Source organism: Zonotrichia albicollis, chromosome 3, assembly GCF_047830755.1.
Source record: "Zonotrichia albicollis isolate bZonAlb1 chromosome 3, bZonAlb1.hap1, whole genome shotgun sequence".
In the NCBI taxonomy this organism is placed as follows: Eukaryota; Metazoa; Chordata; class Aves; order Passeriformes; family Passerellidae; genus Zonotrichia; species Zonotrichia albicollis.
This window is the reverse complement of record NC_133821.1, coordinates 108,257,343-108,278,517: the sequence shown is the minus strand read 5'-3', so window position 1 is coordinate 108,278,517 and position 21,175 is coordinate 108,257,343. Positions and strand designations below refer to the sequence as shown.

General features: G+C 36.4%; 1 protein-coding gene across 13 annotated transcripts in view; it reads left to right on the top strand.

The window, feature by feature from the left end:
* Window positions 1-21,175, top strand: part of ADGRB3 (adhesion G protein-coupled receptor B3) — a 445,578-nt gene that overhangs the window by 223,566 nt on the left and 200,837 nt on the right. For all 13 annotated transcript variants that reach the window (XR_012579769.1, XM_014264918.3, XM_005483937.4 and 10 more), the window contains one exon: window positions 4,209-4,317. Coding sequence is in view for 12 of the 13 variants with exons in the window: in XM_014264918.3 (XP_014120393.1) it covers window positions 4,209-4,317 (109 nt within the window). In the remaining variant the exon portion in view is untranslated. The remainder of the gene's footprint in view (window positions 1-4,208; window positions 4,318-21,175) is intronic.

Genomic DNA, 21,175 nt, shown 5'->3' with positions numbered 1-21,175 from the left:
GTACATACAAAAGCTGAAAAATGCTACTGAGGGCTAGCTGCAATGCTGCTTTTGTCAAACACAACACATCAGACCTCACCCAGAGACCTCATGCAACATGTCTCAACAACTTACAGAAATGCAAACAGGTGACCTGTCATATAAGGTTGTATTTAGAAGAAAAGTTGTCATCCTCAGGACTGAAAAGTTTCTGGTCTAGAAATTTTTTTAAAATAGGAAAGTCTAGCAAAAATCATGAATGAATGATAAAAGAGCTAAAATTCAAATACCCCCCCCCCTTTTTTTTTTCCTTGCATACAAGAATTTCCTATATTTCCTGCATGGGAACTTCTTATACCAAGAAGTTACTGGACAATGTTAAGATTTGTGTTCTTGAACATGACTATAATACTGTCAGGTTTATTGAAGTACAAATAACACTGGCAATGGGGATGAACATAGTTATGTAAAGAGGAAAATTTGTGGGGATGCTCAAAGGCAGGGAAACATTTTTTTATGGAGAAGGATTAAACAAAACAAGATACTTCAGAATGGAAGAGTCAAGTGCACTTATTTGCAGTAGGAGCTTTTAAAAGCAGGAGTGTATAATGTGCTGCAGGAATACTTAATCTACTCATTTGTGCTTCTTGTTAAATAACTAAAGGACGTCAAAATAGTGGCAGATGCAGAATGAATACAGGACATATTTATTCTGTAGAAGGCTATCTTGCAGGACTTCTTACAACTGAAAGGACACAAGTTAAAAAGGTCAATAGGCAAATTTATTGAAGAAAAACCATAAGGCATAAGGCAGTCTTTTGGCAAAAAAAGCTGGGCAAGACTTTCCAAGCTAGTATCACTATATTCCTGACCCCTTATACTCTTCCTTAGATATCAGCTTTTTGCTACTGTCAAAGGCATGAAAATAGCTTACATAGATCTGTGCTCTACTCTTGTGTAGTCATTGTGACTGTGTTCTATAGATACTTGAACTTTGTTCACTTTTTGTGTCATTCCTAATAAATCACAAGGTACTTAAAGATCACTGAAGCTATTTACCCTCAGTTCTGTAAGTTCACATTTATGATAGCACTGAGAAAGGGAAGATCAAGATTTTTCACTACTAATTCAAACCTTGCAGTAGGCACATGACACTGCAGCTGACCCAGTACAATTCAGCTGGGAATCATATTTTTTCTTTTCCTGTTTTTCTGTTCCTCTGTAGAAGAGCCAGATACAAAAATAGAAAAAGTGTGTAATTTTCTTTAGCAGTGATGGATGGAAGCAGAAAAATCACATACATGTGGGCAGTTTCCATAAACAACACCAAGATAAGGAGACCAATATTAAGCAATTTGAGCCCTACTAATAAGCAGACATGATACCACTCCTATGGTATTGACCTTGTCTTCTACCTCCATCTTGCCTGCTTACCCATGCCATATCAGCCATCTGACGCTGGAGATTTGGGGATGACAGCACATAAGAGGAAATTCTGAGAATGTGGAGACAAAGAGGCAACAGTAAATCTCCAGTTCCCTCTTTTCACTGCTGCTTGAAGAAGCAGCAATGTTGAAAAACAGAGAGGGAACATGTTGTTTCTACTTTTCCTCCTTCTCTCTGCCTGGTAAATCATTGTCTCACACATCTAGATACAGCAGAAACCCAAATGAACCAAGATGAGCTGAATCCAGGAGTATTGGGGCCATAGGTCCCTGGTTGCAAAGCTAGAGGCTTCACTAAATTTTAGACCACTGAGATATGAACACCCCAATACCCCTAGTCTTATTACTGCTCTTGTGCAGTTACATAAGCAGGCTCAAAGTAACCTTGGAAGCAAGTAGCTCTTCATAACAGCTTGGAGGAGTGAGCAGGCACTAGTGAATAAAGGTGATTCTCTTTCTGATTCAGCCACTCAGCTTAAGTTTCTGTAATAAAACATTGCAAACCTAGGTGTAGTCTGACCAACCTTTTTGCCAGCTTGCACAGTTTTCTTAAACTCTACAGCTACTGTTAGCATAGATCTCTTAGCCTGCTTTCTAGATTCTTTGCTGGAAAGAAAATCTTACTCACTGTCAGAAAATTGCTGACTTTCAATCAAGTATACAGCTGCAATGCCTCAGCACATCTGTTTTTCTAGCTGAAATGCCAACAGTTAATAACCATTAATTACAGGTTATATACCATACAGATAAGCAGCACTCACTTTAATATTTGCCTTTTTTTAAGAGCTGATGTAAAGCACTGCTCACAGGAAGCCATTTCAATACACAATGTGTAAGTCTATACTGGAGCTTCAAAACATGGGAGCTGTTCTGCATATTCTTCATCAAGATCTGCCAGCATCCTATTGATTAACCAGTACTTCAGTACTTCAGAAAAACCCAGAATACCTGCTCAACTGAGTGCTCAACAGTTAATTATTATACAATTTTATATGCAAGAGCAGGGGTTTAAAAAATCTGACATTTTTCCTTAGTACATAATCTGTGAGTATGTGTGCTTTGAATGAGATGGATGCAAAACCCACACTTACGACTTCAGTAATTCATCCTTAAGAAGATGGACATTAAGTCTCTATCACCTGAAGCAGCATTTGCAACCTGTTAGGATCATAATTATCACAACAAATTCTTTTTCGAAACAGTATTACTGCCCTACCTTTTATTAACAGATCCATACAGGAAACAAAGCAAAAAGTTCACTATTCTGAACCTAACAACTGTGGATCTAGATAGATAGAGCAAGATGAAGATGGAGAGCAGCATGCTGGAATTTATAGTCTCATTAGGGCTTTTTTAGAGTCTGCAGTCCCAGTAGTGGAAAGAATGGGTTGAATATTGCTTATAAAGTGAAATTTGAACATTTCACTGATATGAAGAAAAAACCACCATGAACAGGTCATCTGTTATTTTTGCTATTGCAAGACACTCTACTACTGAAAATTGTCTTGTTCATAACAGGCAATAAAAACCAATTTTTTTTTATGTGTGTGATATGAACAGAACTTTTAGTCCTATTAATAACTGTTATATCTCTAATGCTGTTTTGTTGGTGAATTGTTATTGTATTATTGTTAAATATTAAAAAATGTTTAATATTTTAAAATGTTTTAAGCTTTAAAAATTATTAAACATTTTAAAAGCTTTAAAAATTATTTTTAAAATTTTTTAAAGCTTTCAGCTTTGCAAATAAATTTTACTTTTTGAAAATGTGGTTTTATAATTTTAAAAGCCAAATTGAGAGGCTACATTAGCAATGCCAAGGCTACTGCAATTTATTTTAGTTTACTCTGTCCAGTTCTGGGCTCCTCAGTACAAGACACAAAGTAATGGCATGAGCCCAGAAAAATATCATGAAGTTGTTTAGGGGAGTAAAACATTAGATATGCAAGGATAGGCTGAAATAGCTGATACTCTCTTGTTTGAAAACATGACAATATAAAAAGTTCCTGAAAGTGAAAAGAGTAAAGAAGACTGAGCCAAGTCTCAATGGTGTCCGTTGACAGAATAAAAAACGAGGCACAAAAATTAAAATACAGAAAATGCCATTCATGTATAAGAAAAGGTGGGAGTGGGAGTGATTGAATGCTAAAACATGTTGTGCAGATAAGCACGGGGTCGTCTTCCTGGGAGACATTCAGAATCCAGCTGTGTGAGTTCCTGGGCAACTTGCTAGAGCTGATCTTGCTTTCCACAGAGGCTTGAGCCAGATGATTTCCACTGGCCCCTTCTAACCTCCAATATTCTATGATTCTACTACTCCATATCAGCAATGAAAATAATAGTAGTAGTAAAAATTTAACTTTCTTACATGTTGTCTAATGCAACAAAGGTTGTCATACTGTCAAGGCTACAGTAAGATTTGCATTACCGTTTGTATCAGTAGTTCTGAAGTTACTGAAGATATCTTCTGAGGAAGAAAGAATATTTTAATTAGAGTTGTTCTGTAATATGAAATGCTTTAACCATTAATGAAAGTAATGGCCACTAAGTTTTTGAGAAGTGCAGTGACTTAGCAGAAACATTTTCCACAGTTCCAGTGCACAGTTGATTTCACGTAACTTTATGGGAAGTAGTGTCTGTTTATATGAGGATATAAACAGACTGTTATATCTGTGCAACTGTTACTTCTCAATTTGCTTTTGATGGCATTTAGATTTTATTTGAATTTGCAGCTGAGGGCATTTTGTATTATAGTAAATGTCATGTCTGACCTTCCTTTGTTAGATCTATCCAGGTTCAGTGGAGTTAATGCAGGTGATTGAAGATTTTATACACATTGTTGGAATGGGAATGATGGACTTTCAGAATTCATACCTAATGACTGGAAATGTAGGTAAGAAATAGAAATTTCTTCTATCAAATTTATGACCTGTTGAAAATCAGAAGTTCCAAGTATGTACTATAGGGTTACTGCTTCTATCACATTCCAGATTATGTGTTGCTTGTTTATCCCCTCTCTGGTTTAGCACATGCAGAATGGCTTACATGTCGTATTCCTTCATAATTACATCTCAAAATCTAATGCAAAGTTTTAGAATCAAAATTAAGAAAATACTCACCAGAATACTATGAACTGTAGGTATATTTTAGAGTGTTTCCAGGACATGTAGTGTTTCAAATGCTAATTTAGGAAATTGTGCTAATTGAGTTAAAATTCATATAGTTTATAGCGTGAGAAGTGTTTATTTTGTTGGCATTGTCTTTTAATATTCAATTTTCCCAAAAAAAAAGTCTTTGCACATGTTATGGTGTGATAATAATCAATATAGACAAACAATAATTTTTAAAAATGTACATTAGTTGCCAAAATAATTAAAGTATAGAATTTGTTATGTTAGTTTTTCTATGTGTAAGAGTTTCAAAATTTTATTTAGATTTATTTTTCAAACTTTGTTTTTTGCCACTGAAGAGTTGCCAGGTAATAGTCATATAATAACAAACATCAAATATAAAAATACCTGGCAACTCAATTGCATTTATTAGTACTTATAAATGAGCTGGAATGAAAGCAGTTTTTTCAAAAATTAAACTTAAAAATTTGTTTGAAAAGCTATTCTTTAATAATTTGTCTTTTTTTAGTAGCTTTTTTGTTCAATTAACTTGCTGTAGCTGCATTTTTATAGTGCCAGGAAAGTATTAGCAAGTTGTGTGTCAAGAATAAATCCAAAATATGTATTGTCTGATAGCAAAACTTCTGGTGTTAATATGTTTTTTCCGATTTTAAGTTAGCTTCTTACTGCACATATATGCCAGCTTTTCAGCAAGTCATTAGAATGAGTAAGAAAATATGGTCATTTTTAAATTAGTTGGTGGAATAAAGCAGGGAAAATGTTGGATTGTCCCTATTGAATATTTACTTGCTGCTCTACAATAGTAAATATTTATTATTGTTGTCCAGTTCTTATTACAGAGTGACACTACTACAAGGCACAACCTTGTACTGGAGACATTTCAAAGAACTCCCCAAAAAGAACTCTGTCAGCCTTAAAATGTTTAAAACATTGCAGTAGGGTTTAACCAGTGATTTATTATTTTTGTGGTACTACTGTTTGTACTTTAATACCACCTAAAGCTTCTTCCAGTTGTCAGTCCTTCATTGTGCTAGACCCTCCACAAATTTATAAAGGAAAGTATTTTTTCTGAAATGTTTGTTCTATGAAAATTTTCTGACAAAATAAAAAGTTTAACTTATTTAAAGCACACAGTCCGTGCTGCTTGGCACATTGTAGTACATTCTAATCTGTTTGTCCTCTGAAAAATGTGAAAAAAATATCAAACAGGCAAATGCATTCAGATTAAGAAGGTGCATTCAAATAATCTATGTCTCTACATATTCATGGCTTCACATGGGAAACAGCAATAACATTCCAATTGGATCAGAAACTTTGCTGTGCACTGGCTGGTTTAGGTAACTGCAGAATCTTTACAGTCTTTCTTTTGATTATCTTCCTCTTCCCACATATAAGGTATTTTTAGGCACTTAGGAGGTCTGTTCTTAACTATAAAACCATCAAAGGAATAGAAAAAAACCTGAGAAATGAGTGGTGAAAACTGGAAATGAATTTATAGGTTTAATCTGACTTCCTAGCTCTGTGCCTTGATGTATTGGCATGAGTTCATCCACCCCATGCTCGTTCAGCCATCAAAAAATGATTTGCGGTGCAGATCATTGATCAGAATACTTGAGCTCAGGTGACATGCTGAGATGGAGACAGAAGGCTGTTATCAGTAAGGAATAATTTCTTATTTTCACTAACAAGAAAGGAATGTATCTGGAATAATTCAGTTTTAGTGTAGTTGTCCTCAGGGCATTGGCATAACTGTCTGACTGCGTATGTGTGGGTTTTAGGAAATATTTATGTTGATCCCAACTGAAAAGAATAAACTGTGCAGTTTTGGACTGGTCAGCAATAATTATTCTATACCAACAAGAGTTTATAAATATGTGAAGTCTTATCTATAACAATTCTTTTAAGTTGACAAACACATTTAATTCAGGCAGCAGATATTGTGCATAAATGAGACCCAAATTTTAACTGTATTCATCTCTAAATAGAAAAATCCTATAGTTCATAGAATAAAATCATAGAACAGTTTGGGTTAGAAGATACATTTTCAACTCACTGGTTGCTCAGAGCCCTATGGCATGTAACTGGGAATGTTTCCACAGATGGGGTATCTTCCACTACCTCTCTGGAAAACCTGTTTCAGTGTTCACCCACCCTTATTGTAAAAAAATTTTTCCTTATATCTAGTCTAAAGTTATCCTGTTTGATCAAAGCCATCACTCCTTGTCCTATTTCAACAGCCCTCTAAAACGTTTTTTCATCTTTCTTACAGGCCCCTTTTAGATAGTGAAAGGCTGCAATAAGATTTACCTGAAGCCCTCTCTTCTCCAGGCAGAAGAACCCCAACAGTCTTAACCTGCCCTCATAGCAACAGTGATCCAGCCCCCTGATCATTTTTCTGACCTTCCTCTGGACCCACTCAAACAGATTCATGTCCTTCCTGTGCTGGGAACCCCAGAGCTGGCTGCAGCACTGCAGGTGGGGTCTCACCAGAGTCGAGGAGCAGCATCACCTCCCTCACCCTGCTTTTGATGCAGTTCAGGATACAACTGGCTTTCTGGGCTTCAAGCCCTCAGGTCTAGCTTTTGATCCCCCAGTATTCCCAAGTCCTTCTCCTCAGGGCTGGCCTCAATCAGCCTGTGCTGATGCCAGGGGTTGGGTAGCAACAAGCCAGGTGCAGCACCTTGCATTTGGACTAGTTGAACCTCTTGAGGTTCCCATGAGCCCAGTTCTTGACCTTTTCCAGATCCCATTATTCAGGTGTGTCAACCACACCACTCAGGTCGGTGCCTTCTACAGACTTGCTGGGGACACATTTGATACCTTTGTCATTGATGAAGATGTTAAACAGTACTTGTCACAGCACAAACTCCTGAGGGACACCACTTGTCAAGCGTCCATCAGGATACTGAGCCATGAACTGCTACCCTCTGGATGTGACTAACCAAATTCTAATCTATCAAAGAATCTCCCCATCAAATCCTTACCTCTACAATTTAGGGAGAAGGGTGTTGTTGGGACCATGTCAAAGGTTTTACAGAAGTTCAGAGGGCATCCGTAGCTCTTGCCTGGTCCACTGATGCAGTCACTCCATCACAGAAGACCACTAAGTTGGTTAGACAGACTTGCCCAAGGTGAAGCTGTGTTGCTGTCTTTAATCACCTCCCTGTCTTCCATTTGCCTTAGAATAGTTTCTATGAGATTTCCAGGCACAGATGTGAGGCTCACAGGGGTCCCGTTGAATCAATAGTTATTTACCATAAAATATTCCCTCAGCATCTTCATATGCTTTAAATGCTTTTTGCTGTGTTTTCATTTCCAAATCACTTTAAAGTTCAGAAAAATTACCCTAAATATGAACTAAATATGAGCTACATATGAACTGCTGCTTCTTGTCAGAGAAAAAAAAATCCAGTTTAGTTGCAAATTTCACAGTAACACTGTGAGTTCTTGGTTTCCTTCTACTAATTTCAGTTTATAAGTTCATTGCTAATTGAATGACATTTCTAATTGAATAGTAGTTGATGTAAAATTTGAGCACCTAATTGTGTTTCACAGATATGCTAATCCCCTGAGATCTTCCACAGAGGGGATTTTATTTTCTCTTTCTTTCAAGACACAGAAAGAAGTAGTTGTGGCTTAAAAAGTTACTAAACAGCCATGCTGCAATGAATTTCCATTGCACATTCTCAATTGATGACAAATGGGAAGTGATGGAAGGTACATTAACTATACACTAGGCTATCACAAGCCACATTATAATACATTTGAAAATAGCTAACACCAAAAGTTGCCATGCCCCTGTTAAACTTTTCATTCTGATGGCTTTTAATACAAATTTTTCATTTCTTCAGAACAAAACATCAAAGACTGGTTTCAAATCCAGATAATCCAATATCTGTACTTTACTGGGGAAGCTCAGTCAATTCAAATGCATTTCCATTAAAGCAAGGCCCATCTCCTATTAGCTTTCCTCTCAAGGATAGTGAATACACTACGAAAAACATAACAAATGTAAAAGCAACCATTTACTTTGTTTGTGCATGGTGGGGACAGATGGTGTATGTTTTGTATATGGTATATCCTTGCACTCTGTATTATCTGCACTTCTTTAAGAAATGATTAGGTGAAATAAAAGCCTCTGATGGGAGGTAGAAGCCTTCTTCCTCATCCTGCTCTTTTTCTTCTTCTTCCTCCACCTCCTCCTCCTCCAGACCAGCTGAGCAGGCACACAAAAATGATAGCGTGAACAAACAGAAGCTTGCACTATCCCTCAGTGTCCCTGAATTCACTGAAAGCACAGACCCACCTGCAAGTATAAAACATGCAGTGTGACAAAAGCTTTTAAACCATGTCACCATTCTCTGTTAACCAAGAGCTTTCAGTTTTGTCTGTTTTAAAGATAAATTCCTGATTTTAGATTAAAGAATTAACCTTGGCTTTTAATAGCCTTTTGAATTTTTCTCTGAACACTAAAGACTGAGCAGATCATCTCAGTGCTTTGGCTGATTTGAGTTCTTATCAAGGTGAACAATTAAGACTTTTGAAGATATGTAATAAAAGGTGGGTGAACTGCTATTAAGAACTATTCAACCTTTGACTTAAAAAGGAAATTTCTAACTGGAAGATTGGAGTGCCACAGGCATAGCTGTCTTTAAAGATAGAGGTGGAATGTGGAACTGGAAATAGAGAGCAATATTAGGGGATATGTATTTCTATGGCAGATTCCGATTCTTTTGTAAGGATTTCTTTTGTAAGGGAAATTTTCCCGGTGTTGTCAAATAGATTTCCTTAAGGGCAGCAGCTTAAAAAAAATAGTTTAAGAACATTCTGTTGTCAAAAAATCAAGCTTACAGCTCTAAGATGATACTAATGAAAACCCAAATAATCTTGAAGAGCAATATGTTGTCATGGGTGTTATTTAGAACTGAAAGGAAAAACAAATGAGAATTTTCAGCATGTGAAAAGCCACTTTCTGTTAATGTTCATTTTATGAATATGGATGTTTCAATGATCAGTAGTTTTATAAAATGTGCAGATATCACAAAGTTACTTAGAATACTCAAAGATGGGAAAGATTGAAGATTTCCAGGACGTATAGCAAAATGAAAAGGAGAGGATATACACTGCCATATAAAATTTGGTTTTGACAGAGCATTTAAGAGGGAGTAGATCAAGCCATTCAGAGAAAATGACAGCATTAGTGTGCAAAACTAGCAGTCTAAAAAAAATACAGAATTTTTTTTTCAGTTTTCAGTAGCTATCGCTTGCAACGCTCTTTTAAATTGAGATTATATGTCTTGGATTCATTTTACTTACTTTAAGCATCACAAAAATTGCCAAAGTCATTCTAAGCTTCCTTTAAAATCAAGGGAAAGCAATTCATATCATCTCAGATATCTAAAATGAAGGCATGGATTGCCTTGTGGAAGTTCTGCCACTGGCTGTAAAGGCAGCCTGGCGACTAGCTCATGTTTCAATGATTCAGGTCATCTACAGCAAAGAAGAGTGGTTTTTTGTGAGTCAACAAAACCTGTGAACACAGAGAGGTTCAGAGCTGAATGATCAAAAAACCCAAATAAAATAATAAAAAATAAATAAAGTATAATAATTAAAAATCAGATTGAGAGTTGGACTGATTACAACAGATATTTGAGAACAGATTGTCAAAAGGGACTGCATGTACACAACTGAAAAGTGAATACAAAGCGAAACTAGGCTGACATCTCTATTTAATCTTGCTCACAGGAAAAAATGAAGATTCCTAACTCTATTGTACTACATTTAATTCTGCATAAGCATGAAGTCAAAGTCCTACAAGGTACAAAATAGGAACAAGTAGATGTGTTTCTGCATGGTAGATGCAGCTAGCTATAATATTATATGAAAAAATGAAGAGGTGTAAACCATATTTCCATGCATAAATCAACTTTTAACAACCTGTTATCTCTCAACTTAAAAATGGCTGCTGTGACACTGCTACTCCGATGAGTAATCTGATTTAGTATAGTAATTAACATTTCATTTAAAACTTGAAACTGAGCTGCTTACATAAGTTTTATAAACGTTGGCAGGAAACAGACTGATTTCTGCCTTCACAGACAGTCTAGGATGCCATATGGCAAAAGATGTTTTGAAAGTGCCCATTGTCTCCTTTCTTTGCACACCTTATTGTTATACCTTCAATCTCCCATTTCTTGTTCATGTCCATGAAATTTTAGGAAAACACAAAAGAATCCTTCAGGCATATGGAGTGTATCTTAAAATTTTCCAGTCCTAGCTAGACACTTAGAAATGTGACCAAAAGGACCTTTCAGAAAATGTACTTAGTCTAGCTATAAGACATGACCAATGGTACACATACAGAGCTTTGGGAATGCTAGAAAATAAGCAAGCTGGATTGCTGTCTGTTATTGTGGTTCATTCACTTTATCCCAGTCTAAGACTTTTACATCTTGTAATTTGTAAATCCTGTTTATACTTTCTAGATACTTGTTCACATTATATGCTTTGTTTGCTTATCTGAATGGCGTCTGCCTTAGTCTGCTTTTCTTTTTTGTATTAGCATTAGTGATGTGTGTCTTCAGTGCAGCACTCGAGATCCTCTGACTCATATATCACAAATGTCATGCTGGCCTAAAATATACCAAGAGACCGAATTTATTTAAAATTTGTAAAGGGTCTTTTTTCAAGTATGTTAAAGAAAACAGAAAAAAAGCCACAGATGATATTACTTGTACAAATGTATAAACAAAATGTCTAAAATTTTTAGCAAGGTAACAAGTATTTCAATAAATGTATACACAGATACTCAGAATTCATTTGTAATTAAATTACTTCTTGTTCTAAATATGTGTAGTGTTAAAGTATAGTGTAGATTTTAAAGTGGGTATTTATAGTTAATAAAAGTTCAGCTGCTAGTATTTCAGCATTTTCTCTTAATAGAAAGAAAGGTGCACCTATCACACATATGAAAATTTAGATCCTGTAGAGTGGCCCCAAAATAGCCCTTCAGATTTCTCTCCTGTTTCCATCAAATTATTCCAGAGTACCACGTGTTTTCACAAAGGAAAATTTCACCTTTAAGCAACTGTGTGAATTGTACTTGCTCCTTTAAGAAGGCAAGCAGGAATCACTCCTTGTAGTGGTAGTGTATCCTACTTCATTTGTAAATACGTAAACATCATCAAGGAATCATCCAGGGAATAGGCCAGGTGAGAAAACAGTCTTCACAGGCAAAATTCATGCTTTTCTCCTTGTCCTGTGGAGCACAGTTGGTCACACTCTTGTTCTTGGATTGTAAAACATGGTGGTCAGAGAAGTTCTAAGTTCTGTCTTCTGCCACATATTTTTTTCATTCATGACTTTGGCTTCTGGCTCTCATCCTCTTTGTTTCACACTCAGATGTAGGCCATCCGTCTTTCCTGCCCCAAACCTCTATGCTGTTGATTGGGCAGATGCTCTACTTATGTGAAAGGGAACACCTATCACATTTTCTTTTCAGTTCTCAAAAAATCCTTCAAGTCCTAGGATTTACACACTGCCGGTATCACTCTCCTGTTTCTGTATTCTTTACTTGCTCAAACCATATGTAACAATCCATAGCTAAAGGCTTCCAGAAGAGAAAAAAATAGATAAAAGAATAGGGAAACTACAGAGAAAGGTCAATTGCAAATTTTTATACTCTTAATACTTGTGCTCTATATATATTCATATAATTTCCTTTGCAGCAGTCTCAGCAATTCCTTGATCAGATCAATATGTTGGCTTTCAGAAGATTCAACCTTTCTCCACTGATTAAAGGGGAAAGACTTCATGCACACTTTGAAGGTCTCACTGCAGCATCTGACTTAATGCCTGAAGTAAATGCTCAAGAGCTCATATTTCTTTCTCACTATAAAATAAGCTTATTAAATGATTCACGTTCCCTGAAAACTTGCTGTGAACAGAGCATAAAAGACTAGACTTTTTCACTCTTTTCTAAATCTACATACTCAATGATCCTGAGAAAATGCAACTCTGTTGCTTAAGATTGAAAATTCCAAATATGAAGAAAACTACTATATGAATCTTTATCAGTCTTCACAAATTGGGATAAAAACCTAACTTGATTCCCTAGCTGTACTCTTAGTAACAGTCATAATTCAGTACTTAGTTTTGTGTATACAGTTTATTAAGTAACCTTAAAGATAAAGTTAAATAAATTAACCAGTCAGTATTTTTAAATGGGTGCTATGGAAACTAGAATAATTGAAAGTGTTTCCCTTATCTACCTTATTTAAGTGCAATAAAACATTCTAAACAAATAGAAGCTATGAAAAACACCAACATACAGGATCTTGTATCATTAAAAAATGTCTCCAACTGAAAAAGAAAGTAGTATCTACAGCCCATTTGTGAAAATTCTTTTTTATAGTATCTATGTATCTCATATTGTTGTATCATTTCTAAATTTCTGCCTCTGCAAACTCCTTTCTGAATAATTCTGTTTCTTGAAATGAGCAATTAAAAACTGTTGTTTTCTAGAGAAATCAATTTGTATGACAGGCCATTTTTTAACTGGTGTATTTAGCTATTGACCTGAGAAATTAAATACCTGACCTTATTCACTCATTTGCCTCACACAGGTGCACCTTTAGGTGACTTCCAACAATTTCCAGGTAGAATGAGGCTTAAGGGGATAGAAATTAAGCATCCGTGGTGGTAATTTTACATTAATGCAGTAATGGAATCAATGCACACCCCAGAGAGTTTGTTTCACAGTAAGGTAGTGCCAAGTGGCAGCAATCATGTTCAGTGAATGTAGTGTCAAGATTTTCAAACAATACAGTCCTTCCTTAAACAGGAGTACCACGGTCCAATAACAAGATGCAATTCTGCACGGACTGATGACTCATTCTGGGGTTTTTTGTCCCTGAAAGTGTTACCACAAGAGTGTCCAGCCATCATCTGGTAGTACATCAGCTAGAGATGGTGTGGTTAAGTACTGCAAATAGCAAAGTTCAGGCCCAGTTTTAATGATTTCTACAGCATTTTTTTTACTCACTCGCTACTGAAAATGGAAGAAGGAAAACTAAATAGAATTAAACTCCCCAAAATTATAATTCAGTTAAAATAGGAGTAAAGCCAGCTATTAGCTCTGCCTGATACTAGCACTGGTCAGAAACAGGTCTATTGCCAAAAGCTCCGTTGTGAATATGGAGTTAACACGGTTTATACCAAGCTTATGATATGACATGCTGCCAAAGCTCTTTTTCATTTCCTGGCCTTTCAAGGGCAAGGAAAGAAAAAACAACAAAAACCACAAAACCCCAAACAAATAAAGAATAAAAGTGCAACACCCCCCTCCCCCCCAAAAATAAAAAAAATCTAACTCCCCACAATAGAAACAGCAACAACAATAAAAATATGAAGAGTCAAAAAAAACAACCAAACAATCAACCAACCAAGCAATAAAACAGAAAAAGGAGGGGAAAAACTTCCATGTTAAATATTAGACAAATCAACTTGCTGTATTGAAAAAGTATTATTTCCTTGGTAATGACTGTAGATTTTAATTCCAAATAGTGGTAAAGATCCGTCTTTTTCAAACTGTGTAGCCTGAAGGTAGCGTAACAATTGAGGTAATGAACTGGAGAGAAATATTTCATTTTTTGAGTCAGTTTCATGAGGGTGTCAGTGGACTAACAATATCAGATAAAAGTATTTTTATGGTAATAATTATTTTGGAAGTGAGACTGTCAGATATTGAGGTCAAGTTTCAAAGCCATGTAAACATATGCAAATGTAATTCTGCACAATTCTTTTTCTGTAAATGTAATTTTTATATCTTTTTTCAATATGGAGAGTTGGACTTCAGTATATAGACCTAAGAGACTGCATATATCTCTGCTATTCTGTTAAGGTCAGACTGTATAATGCCAACAGAGCTAAGTGTCAGTAAGATCAGTTCAAAATATCCCAAAGGATCCACGTACTGGGTGGGCTAAAAATCACCAAAAGAGCCTGAAATTTCTAACACATATTTTGTGCCTTGTGATTTCTGTACCCATGAGTTCATCCATTGCGCAGTGTAAGTTTTTCCTTCCCTTGGCTTCAGGTATGAGTTTTAGGACCTCATTTGTTGCTCTGTCTAAAGGTAGAGATAATGAATCTTTGATAAGATTTATGATAAAAAATCAGAGGCTTGTTCTACTACAGATGAATATACATTTTTTTTTGTTTCCATGCTTTAAGCCCCATTACAGTGGGAAGGAGACAGAGAAAGAACTTTTCCTCACTCAAAATATGTGGTACAGCTCTGTGGCCTACAGTGATTGAATGGCACTCGATACATGCACAAATAGTTAAATCACCTGCAGTGGCACCAAATAGATTGATGTTGTTTTTCTTGTGATTGTTTTTCTTTTTTTTTTTTGAACAAACACTCTCTACAATCATGAAGACATATAATCAGCCCTAGGCAGCATTATTCTGTAAATCTTCTATGCATATAGGTTGGGAAATTGTCTTCTAGAGAAGATATTTGATCTCATTGCTTGAAAGATTTTTCATATAATCTGTGGTTCAATGCTTATGGTGTTATTTAATGACTATTTTTTGTGGAGTTTTTTCTAACATATAAGATATTCCGCTTAGGTCACCAGTTACTTTAATTATTAGCAGGCTTAACTATATGCTGGTTTTTTGTAATGCATTGCTAGTAAAATCGTATGGCCTCATGCTGTCTGCTGTTACTCAGTAGTCAAGTATTTTGAAATGAGATAGATTTCAAGAACACCTATGGGAAAATAGTATATTGGTACAGCCACTTCTCCAGAAAATCCTGTCTGGGGTCCTGTTGTAGAGGAGCATAACCAGAATGTAAGCTGATATCAAAGGCAAGTACTTGGAAACCCATTCATATGTGTATGAATTGTGCCCCTTGGTGGAACATATTTCCCCTATATTGGCACCAAAATCTTACCTCCAATAATACAGAGGAATGAAAAGAGACTGACCTGCCCAAAGGGGAGGAACTGTGGGACAGTCATCAAGATGATTGGATCTTCAGGGATTGGCAAGCAGGCAGGCTGCTGCATCTGCACGCACAAGACTTCTCCTGTTTGTGAAAAAAACATTTATCAAAAATATAGCAAGCTTATCCCCTCCTTTCTCATTTTAACCTCAAGGGAATAGAATATGTTCATAAAGATTAAAGGGAATGTCTCGTTTTGCCATTAGGTATCTTAGATTGTTCATTGCAGAAGCATGGAATGAATGTTTTTAATGCTCATTTAGCTTTGAAAATTGCATCACTATCTAGGCAATGAAAAATAATGGTCTCCATTCACAGTCAACAATGCACAAAGAAAAGTTAATTTCTGCAAAATGAATGCCATTTAGCATTGCCAAATTGAACTTATACCTGTTTCTTGGATGAATAGTTCCACTGCTGGAAGACATGGCTGGTGATTTTATACTGCATCATCTATTTTACATTTGTGGTTGTACTTAGAAATAATTTTCAGAAGTTAAAATTATACATACCCAAAACTCTTGTAAAGCTAAGTCATAGAGACTGCATGTCAACAGGGTAAGACATTCAAAAATGGGACAGCTTCTTCTACTTGGAAATGGTATTCAATAGCAAAGCTCAGAGGATTTTGAAGTGTTTATGTATATACTGTTTTTAAGTTCATTTGACAAGATATTAGATGTAGTTTGCTGATTGTGTTGGTTCTTTGGGTATACTTAAAGAATGGATTTAAGAATTTTCTTTCAAAGATGGGAAAATGAGTACGCAAGTAAATATGTAGGAATTTGGTAATTCTTGTTTCTTGTTGGCATTTGTTAGAATATTTTCTTCTGTTCATAATTTTGTTATTTTTTAAATTCTCTAACAGCATATTTACTCATGAGGTTTTTAATACATGGTTTACCAGAGTCTCTGTCTAGAGAGCTACATGCACATTTTCAATGGGTTTTTTCCCTATAGATACAGGTTTTATTGATATCACTAACTGCTGTATCCAAATTTTTACCTGTCACTCAGCATTAATCTGCACTGTCAGGGGCTTTAGAAATGTTTCTAGTCTTTCCTAGCTATACCTGGTCATGAAAAGAATTTGTTTAACATGAACCTTTTCTCTTCTTTTTTTTGGGGGGGGTTGGTTGGTTGTTTTTTTTAATTTTTTCTTTCATTTAGTGCTTCATGGAAATATAGCTAGACCTTCCACTGAAAAATCTTAAACAAAGTAATATTACCTCACAGCTGTGTTAGACAATTATTACAGGCTGTCTGACAAGCTAGAAATTGTTAAATTCGAACATCTTGGTGGCACAGAAAATTAGGACTTAATGTTTATATTGTTGTCTTAATCTTTCATGTTGAAATAGTTTTCTTTAGTAGAAGTATGTAAATGGGAAGAATTTTCTTTCATTCAGATCCCTTCTATAATATATTGAAGTTTGGACTAAAGGAGAAAATTATTCTGTTGTTGTTGGCTAGGATTTTCCCAGGAATGTCAGAAAACAAAGCCAAGTTACTAATCAAGTGAGGTTTCTTTGTTCTCAGTTTAATCATTTGCACCCATGTAAAATTGATCTGTTGCAGAAAGACCTAAAAATGAAAAAAAGGCAAAACATAAAAATTCCATAAAGATAACCTAAATGTAGTGTATCATTATTAAAAAGCCTAACAATTTGTTTCTTAAAACATACTTGCAAATTTTATTTGAAGGCTTCCATTCCACTCTTATCCTATCTTGTGTATAATTCCCAATATTTTATACCTTTGTTGAATAATAGAACTTGTTTATTCCTATTAATGTACTTAAATGAACTGTTTCACTTTATTCATTTTATTTCTTTTGTCACCCTACTAATTTCTCATCAGCTCTATTTTTAATGTGTGTAGAACCATAGAAAGGTTGATGTTAGAAAAGACCTGTAAGATCAATGAGTCCAAGCATTAACATAACATAACTATGTTCACCACTAAACTATGTCTCTAAGTGCTACATCTACACATCTTTAAATAACTCCAGGGATGGGGACTCCACCACTTCCCTGGGCGGAATGTTCCAGTGCTTAAGAAACCTTTCATTCAATTTTTTTTTTTCCTAACATCTAACCTACACCTCCCATGGCATAACTTGAGGCCTTCTCCTCTTGTTCTTCTACTTGTTCTTTAAGAGATGACAATGACCCTTACCTGGCTACAGCCTCGTGTCAGGCAGTTGTAAAGAGTGATAAGGTTCCCCCCAAGCCTCCTGTTCTCCAGGCTAAACACCCCCAGCTCCCTCAACACCCCTCATAAGCAGTGTCCTCCAGGCCCTTCACCAGCTCCATTGCCCTTCTCTGGACTCGCTCCAGCACATCACTGTCCTTCTTATGGTGAGGGGCCCAGAACTGAACGCAGCATTTGAGGGGCAGCCCCACCAGTGCCAAGTATAGGGGTACAATCCCTGCCCTGGCCCTGCTGGCCACACTGTGGCTGATACAGGCCAGGATGCCACTGGCCTGCTTGGCCACCTGCACACACTCTGGTTCATGTTCAGCCACTGTTGTCCAGCACCCCAAGGTCATTTTCCACCAGTCAGGTTTTCAGCCATTCTGCCCCCAGCCTGTAGCACTACATGGGATTGTTATGACCCAAGTATAGGACTTTGCACTTCATCTTATTGAACCTCATACCTTTTTAATCTGCCCATCAGTCCAGATTGTCCAGATTCCTTTGCAGAGCTTTCCTACTCTCCAGCTTCCAGCAGTCACACCCAACTTGGCATCATCTGCAAATTGGCTGAATGTACACTCAATTCCCTCACCCAGCTCATGGATAAAGACATTAAACAGGAGACTAGCCCCAGTGCTGAGCCCTGGGAAACTCCACTAGTGACTGGCTGCTGCCTGGATGGGACTTCATTCACAACCACTCACTGGGCCTGCCCACCCAGACCCTTTTTAACCCAGTGAGAAGTGCCCCTCTCCCAGCCATGGGCTGCCAGCTTCTCTAGGAGAGTGCTGAGAGTGACTGTGCCAAAGGCTTTAGTAAAGTCTAGACAGACAATGTCCACGGCCTTTCCCTAATCCACTAAGCAAGTCACCTGGTCATAGAAGGTAACCAGATCAGTAAAGCAGAACCTGTCTTTCCTCAACCCATTCTGGTTCAGCCTGATCCCCTTGTTGTCCAGCACATGCCGCTTAGTCAAGATCTTGCCTGACGAGGAGGTCAAGGTGACAGACCTGTAGTTCTCTGGATCCTCTTTACAATCCCTCTTGCAGATGTGACTGTTTGTGTAAGTTTGGGGGAAAAAATTATTCTGTGTCCAATTAATTTCTTTCTCCAAGCACTGGAACCAGTATGTTGTCTCAGCACACGCACTGAATGATGACTTTGAGCACCTTTTGAAATAGTTCATTACAACGCAAATATTCTTTTGCAATAAACTTAATGTAACTGTAGAACAGAGATTTTTAAATCATAACGATTTCATTAATAGCCACAATTTACATCAAGATTGGTCCAGATTATGCTGACCACATCTATGCTTCTGGAAAAAGGGACTGTTTTGAAATATTATCAAATAACTGAGCATCCTTACACTGATCCCTAACTTTGTTCACTTTTGGTTCAGCTTGGAAATTTTATTATGAATGTTTGCCACCAGAGTGCAGTCATTTTAGTTTCCAATAAAGCACCATTTAGATGTTTTGGGATTAGAGACAGAAAAACCATTTAGTACATAGAAAATATTCCATAAAAGCAAAAGCACTGAAAAAACAACACAGAGCAAAGACAGGAAAATAACTAAAGGGGGAAAAAAGCAATTTTTTTTCCAGGATCCTGTAAAATACTGTTTTTTAACAATGCTATAATCAGGATATTGTGGGCAAGAAGGATCATATATAAGTTACACGTTTTGATTGTCCAGTTCTCCAGGGTATGATTTGTAGTAGTAAAGCCATCTTGACTACAGATTATAATACAAATACTTTTGAAAGGCAAGAAATCTTTTGATTTTTTTCTGGCTATCTCCTAGATCTAGCTGTGGAGATAATTACAGCTACCCCAAGTAAGGCATGGCAGTAATAGCAGAACTGGACAGAGGTATAGAATACTTGACACTGAATAATTTTGCAAGACTGAGTATATAGATTATTTTTTAAAATAATTTGCAAACATTTTTGCAATAGTTGATTTTCACTAAATTTATAGTTTCTCTGGCATATACATTCAGTCACTCTTTTTAGGAATTTCAGGTAAAGGACTTTCCATTTTGTAGTATTGATGGGTTGCAAAAACTGTTGTTCAATGGAAAACAAAAAAAATTCCATTCCTGCTTCTTATTTCCAAATTTCATGTTCATGATATTGCTTTGAAAAAATTCATCATGATTTTTATGTAATAACATGCACAAACTCTTTCTTTTCACTTTAGCTCGTAGGTATAATTGTGTTTTCTGGAATATTGCACAATGTAGAATCACATTTTAACTTTACAGAGCTTCTACCTACAGGCAATATTTCCAGAAAATAAGGAATAGTCCACTGAAGCAATATAGTTCCAGTTTGGGGGGACTCCTATTCTGAATACATATTTCATAAACATACTGCAATGAATGGCAGAAGAAATTGAGGAAAGAACAATAACAATAAACCCCAGATTTGTATTGAAATAACTGTAACAGAAAATAGGTTGCAGGTAGGATATAGTGCCAAAGACAGAGTCCCATCAGGTGCTTGTGTGAGGAATGCAAGTGTTGTGTTGCCAGGCACAATTGTGGCTCCTTGTAGCTGTATTTGTCATGCCTCGGGAAAACCTGAGACATTTTCTTAATCACAGTAATTTCTACACATTAACTGTCCCAAGTGGTGATTTTCTACTGCATGTAAGAGCAAAACTGAAGGCACACTAAGAGCATCTGAAAATTTGGTCTGAATCCAAATAGACTTTTTAACATGTAGAAGCCTCTCTGCTGCAGGTATAATGCTATGTTATATCTTGAGTTGATTTTTTTGACTATATTCTATGTTTAATTTTGACATTGAGCTCAGTAATAATGTGCATTTTATGTACTCATCAGTACAAGTAAGGGTTAATCCGTTATCCCTATATGCAGTTTAAGCTCATTCTGCATCAAAGTTCAGATGATTTTTTAAAACCCTGAGAAGGCAACACAAGCAACCCTGATTAGGCATCTCTATCTTTCTCTGTCAACTGCACTCAAAATGAATGAAAGTGTAAGACACCTGAATTCTGACAAAGGAAACAGTAATGGTGTAACATCTGACTTAGCTGATGAGTTGACTGTTTGTTTCCTTGATGCTTGGATGTTTTTTGATTCCTCCTCCCACAACTTTGATAAACAAGAAAAGCCTCTCATTTGGGGGGAGTGGGAGGGAAAAAGCGGGGGATGCTGGAGATGGGATGGCCAGAATTAGATAACAAGAGCTGAGCACAAGGTCCACATGCCATAGTGATTCATGTGATTGCGTTATAACAGCTCATAATAACCAAGCTCTGTCATTCTTTATAGGCCAAATTTTCTAGTTAGATCTTTTTTAAAGCATCTCCTCATTGTGTGGTTGTTTTATTGAAATGACCATAATAACACTGAGATATTTCTCCCGAGTTATTAA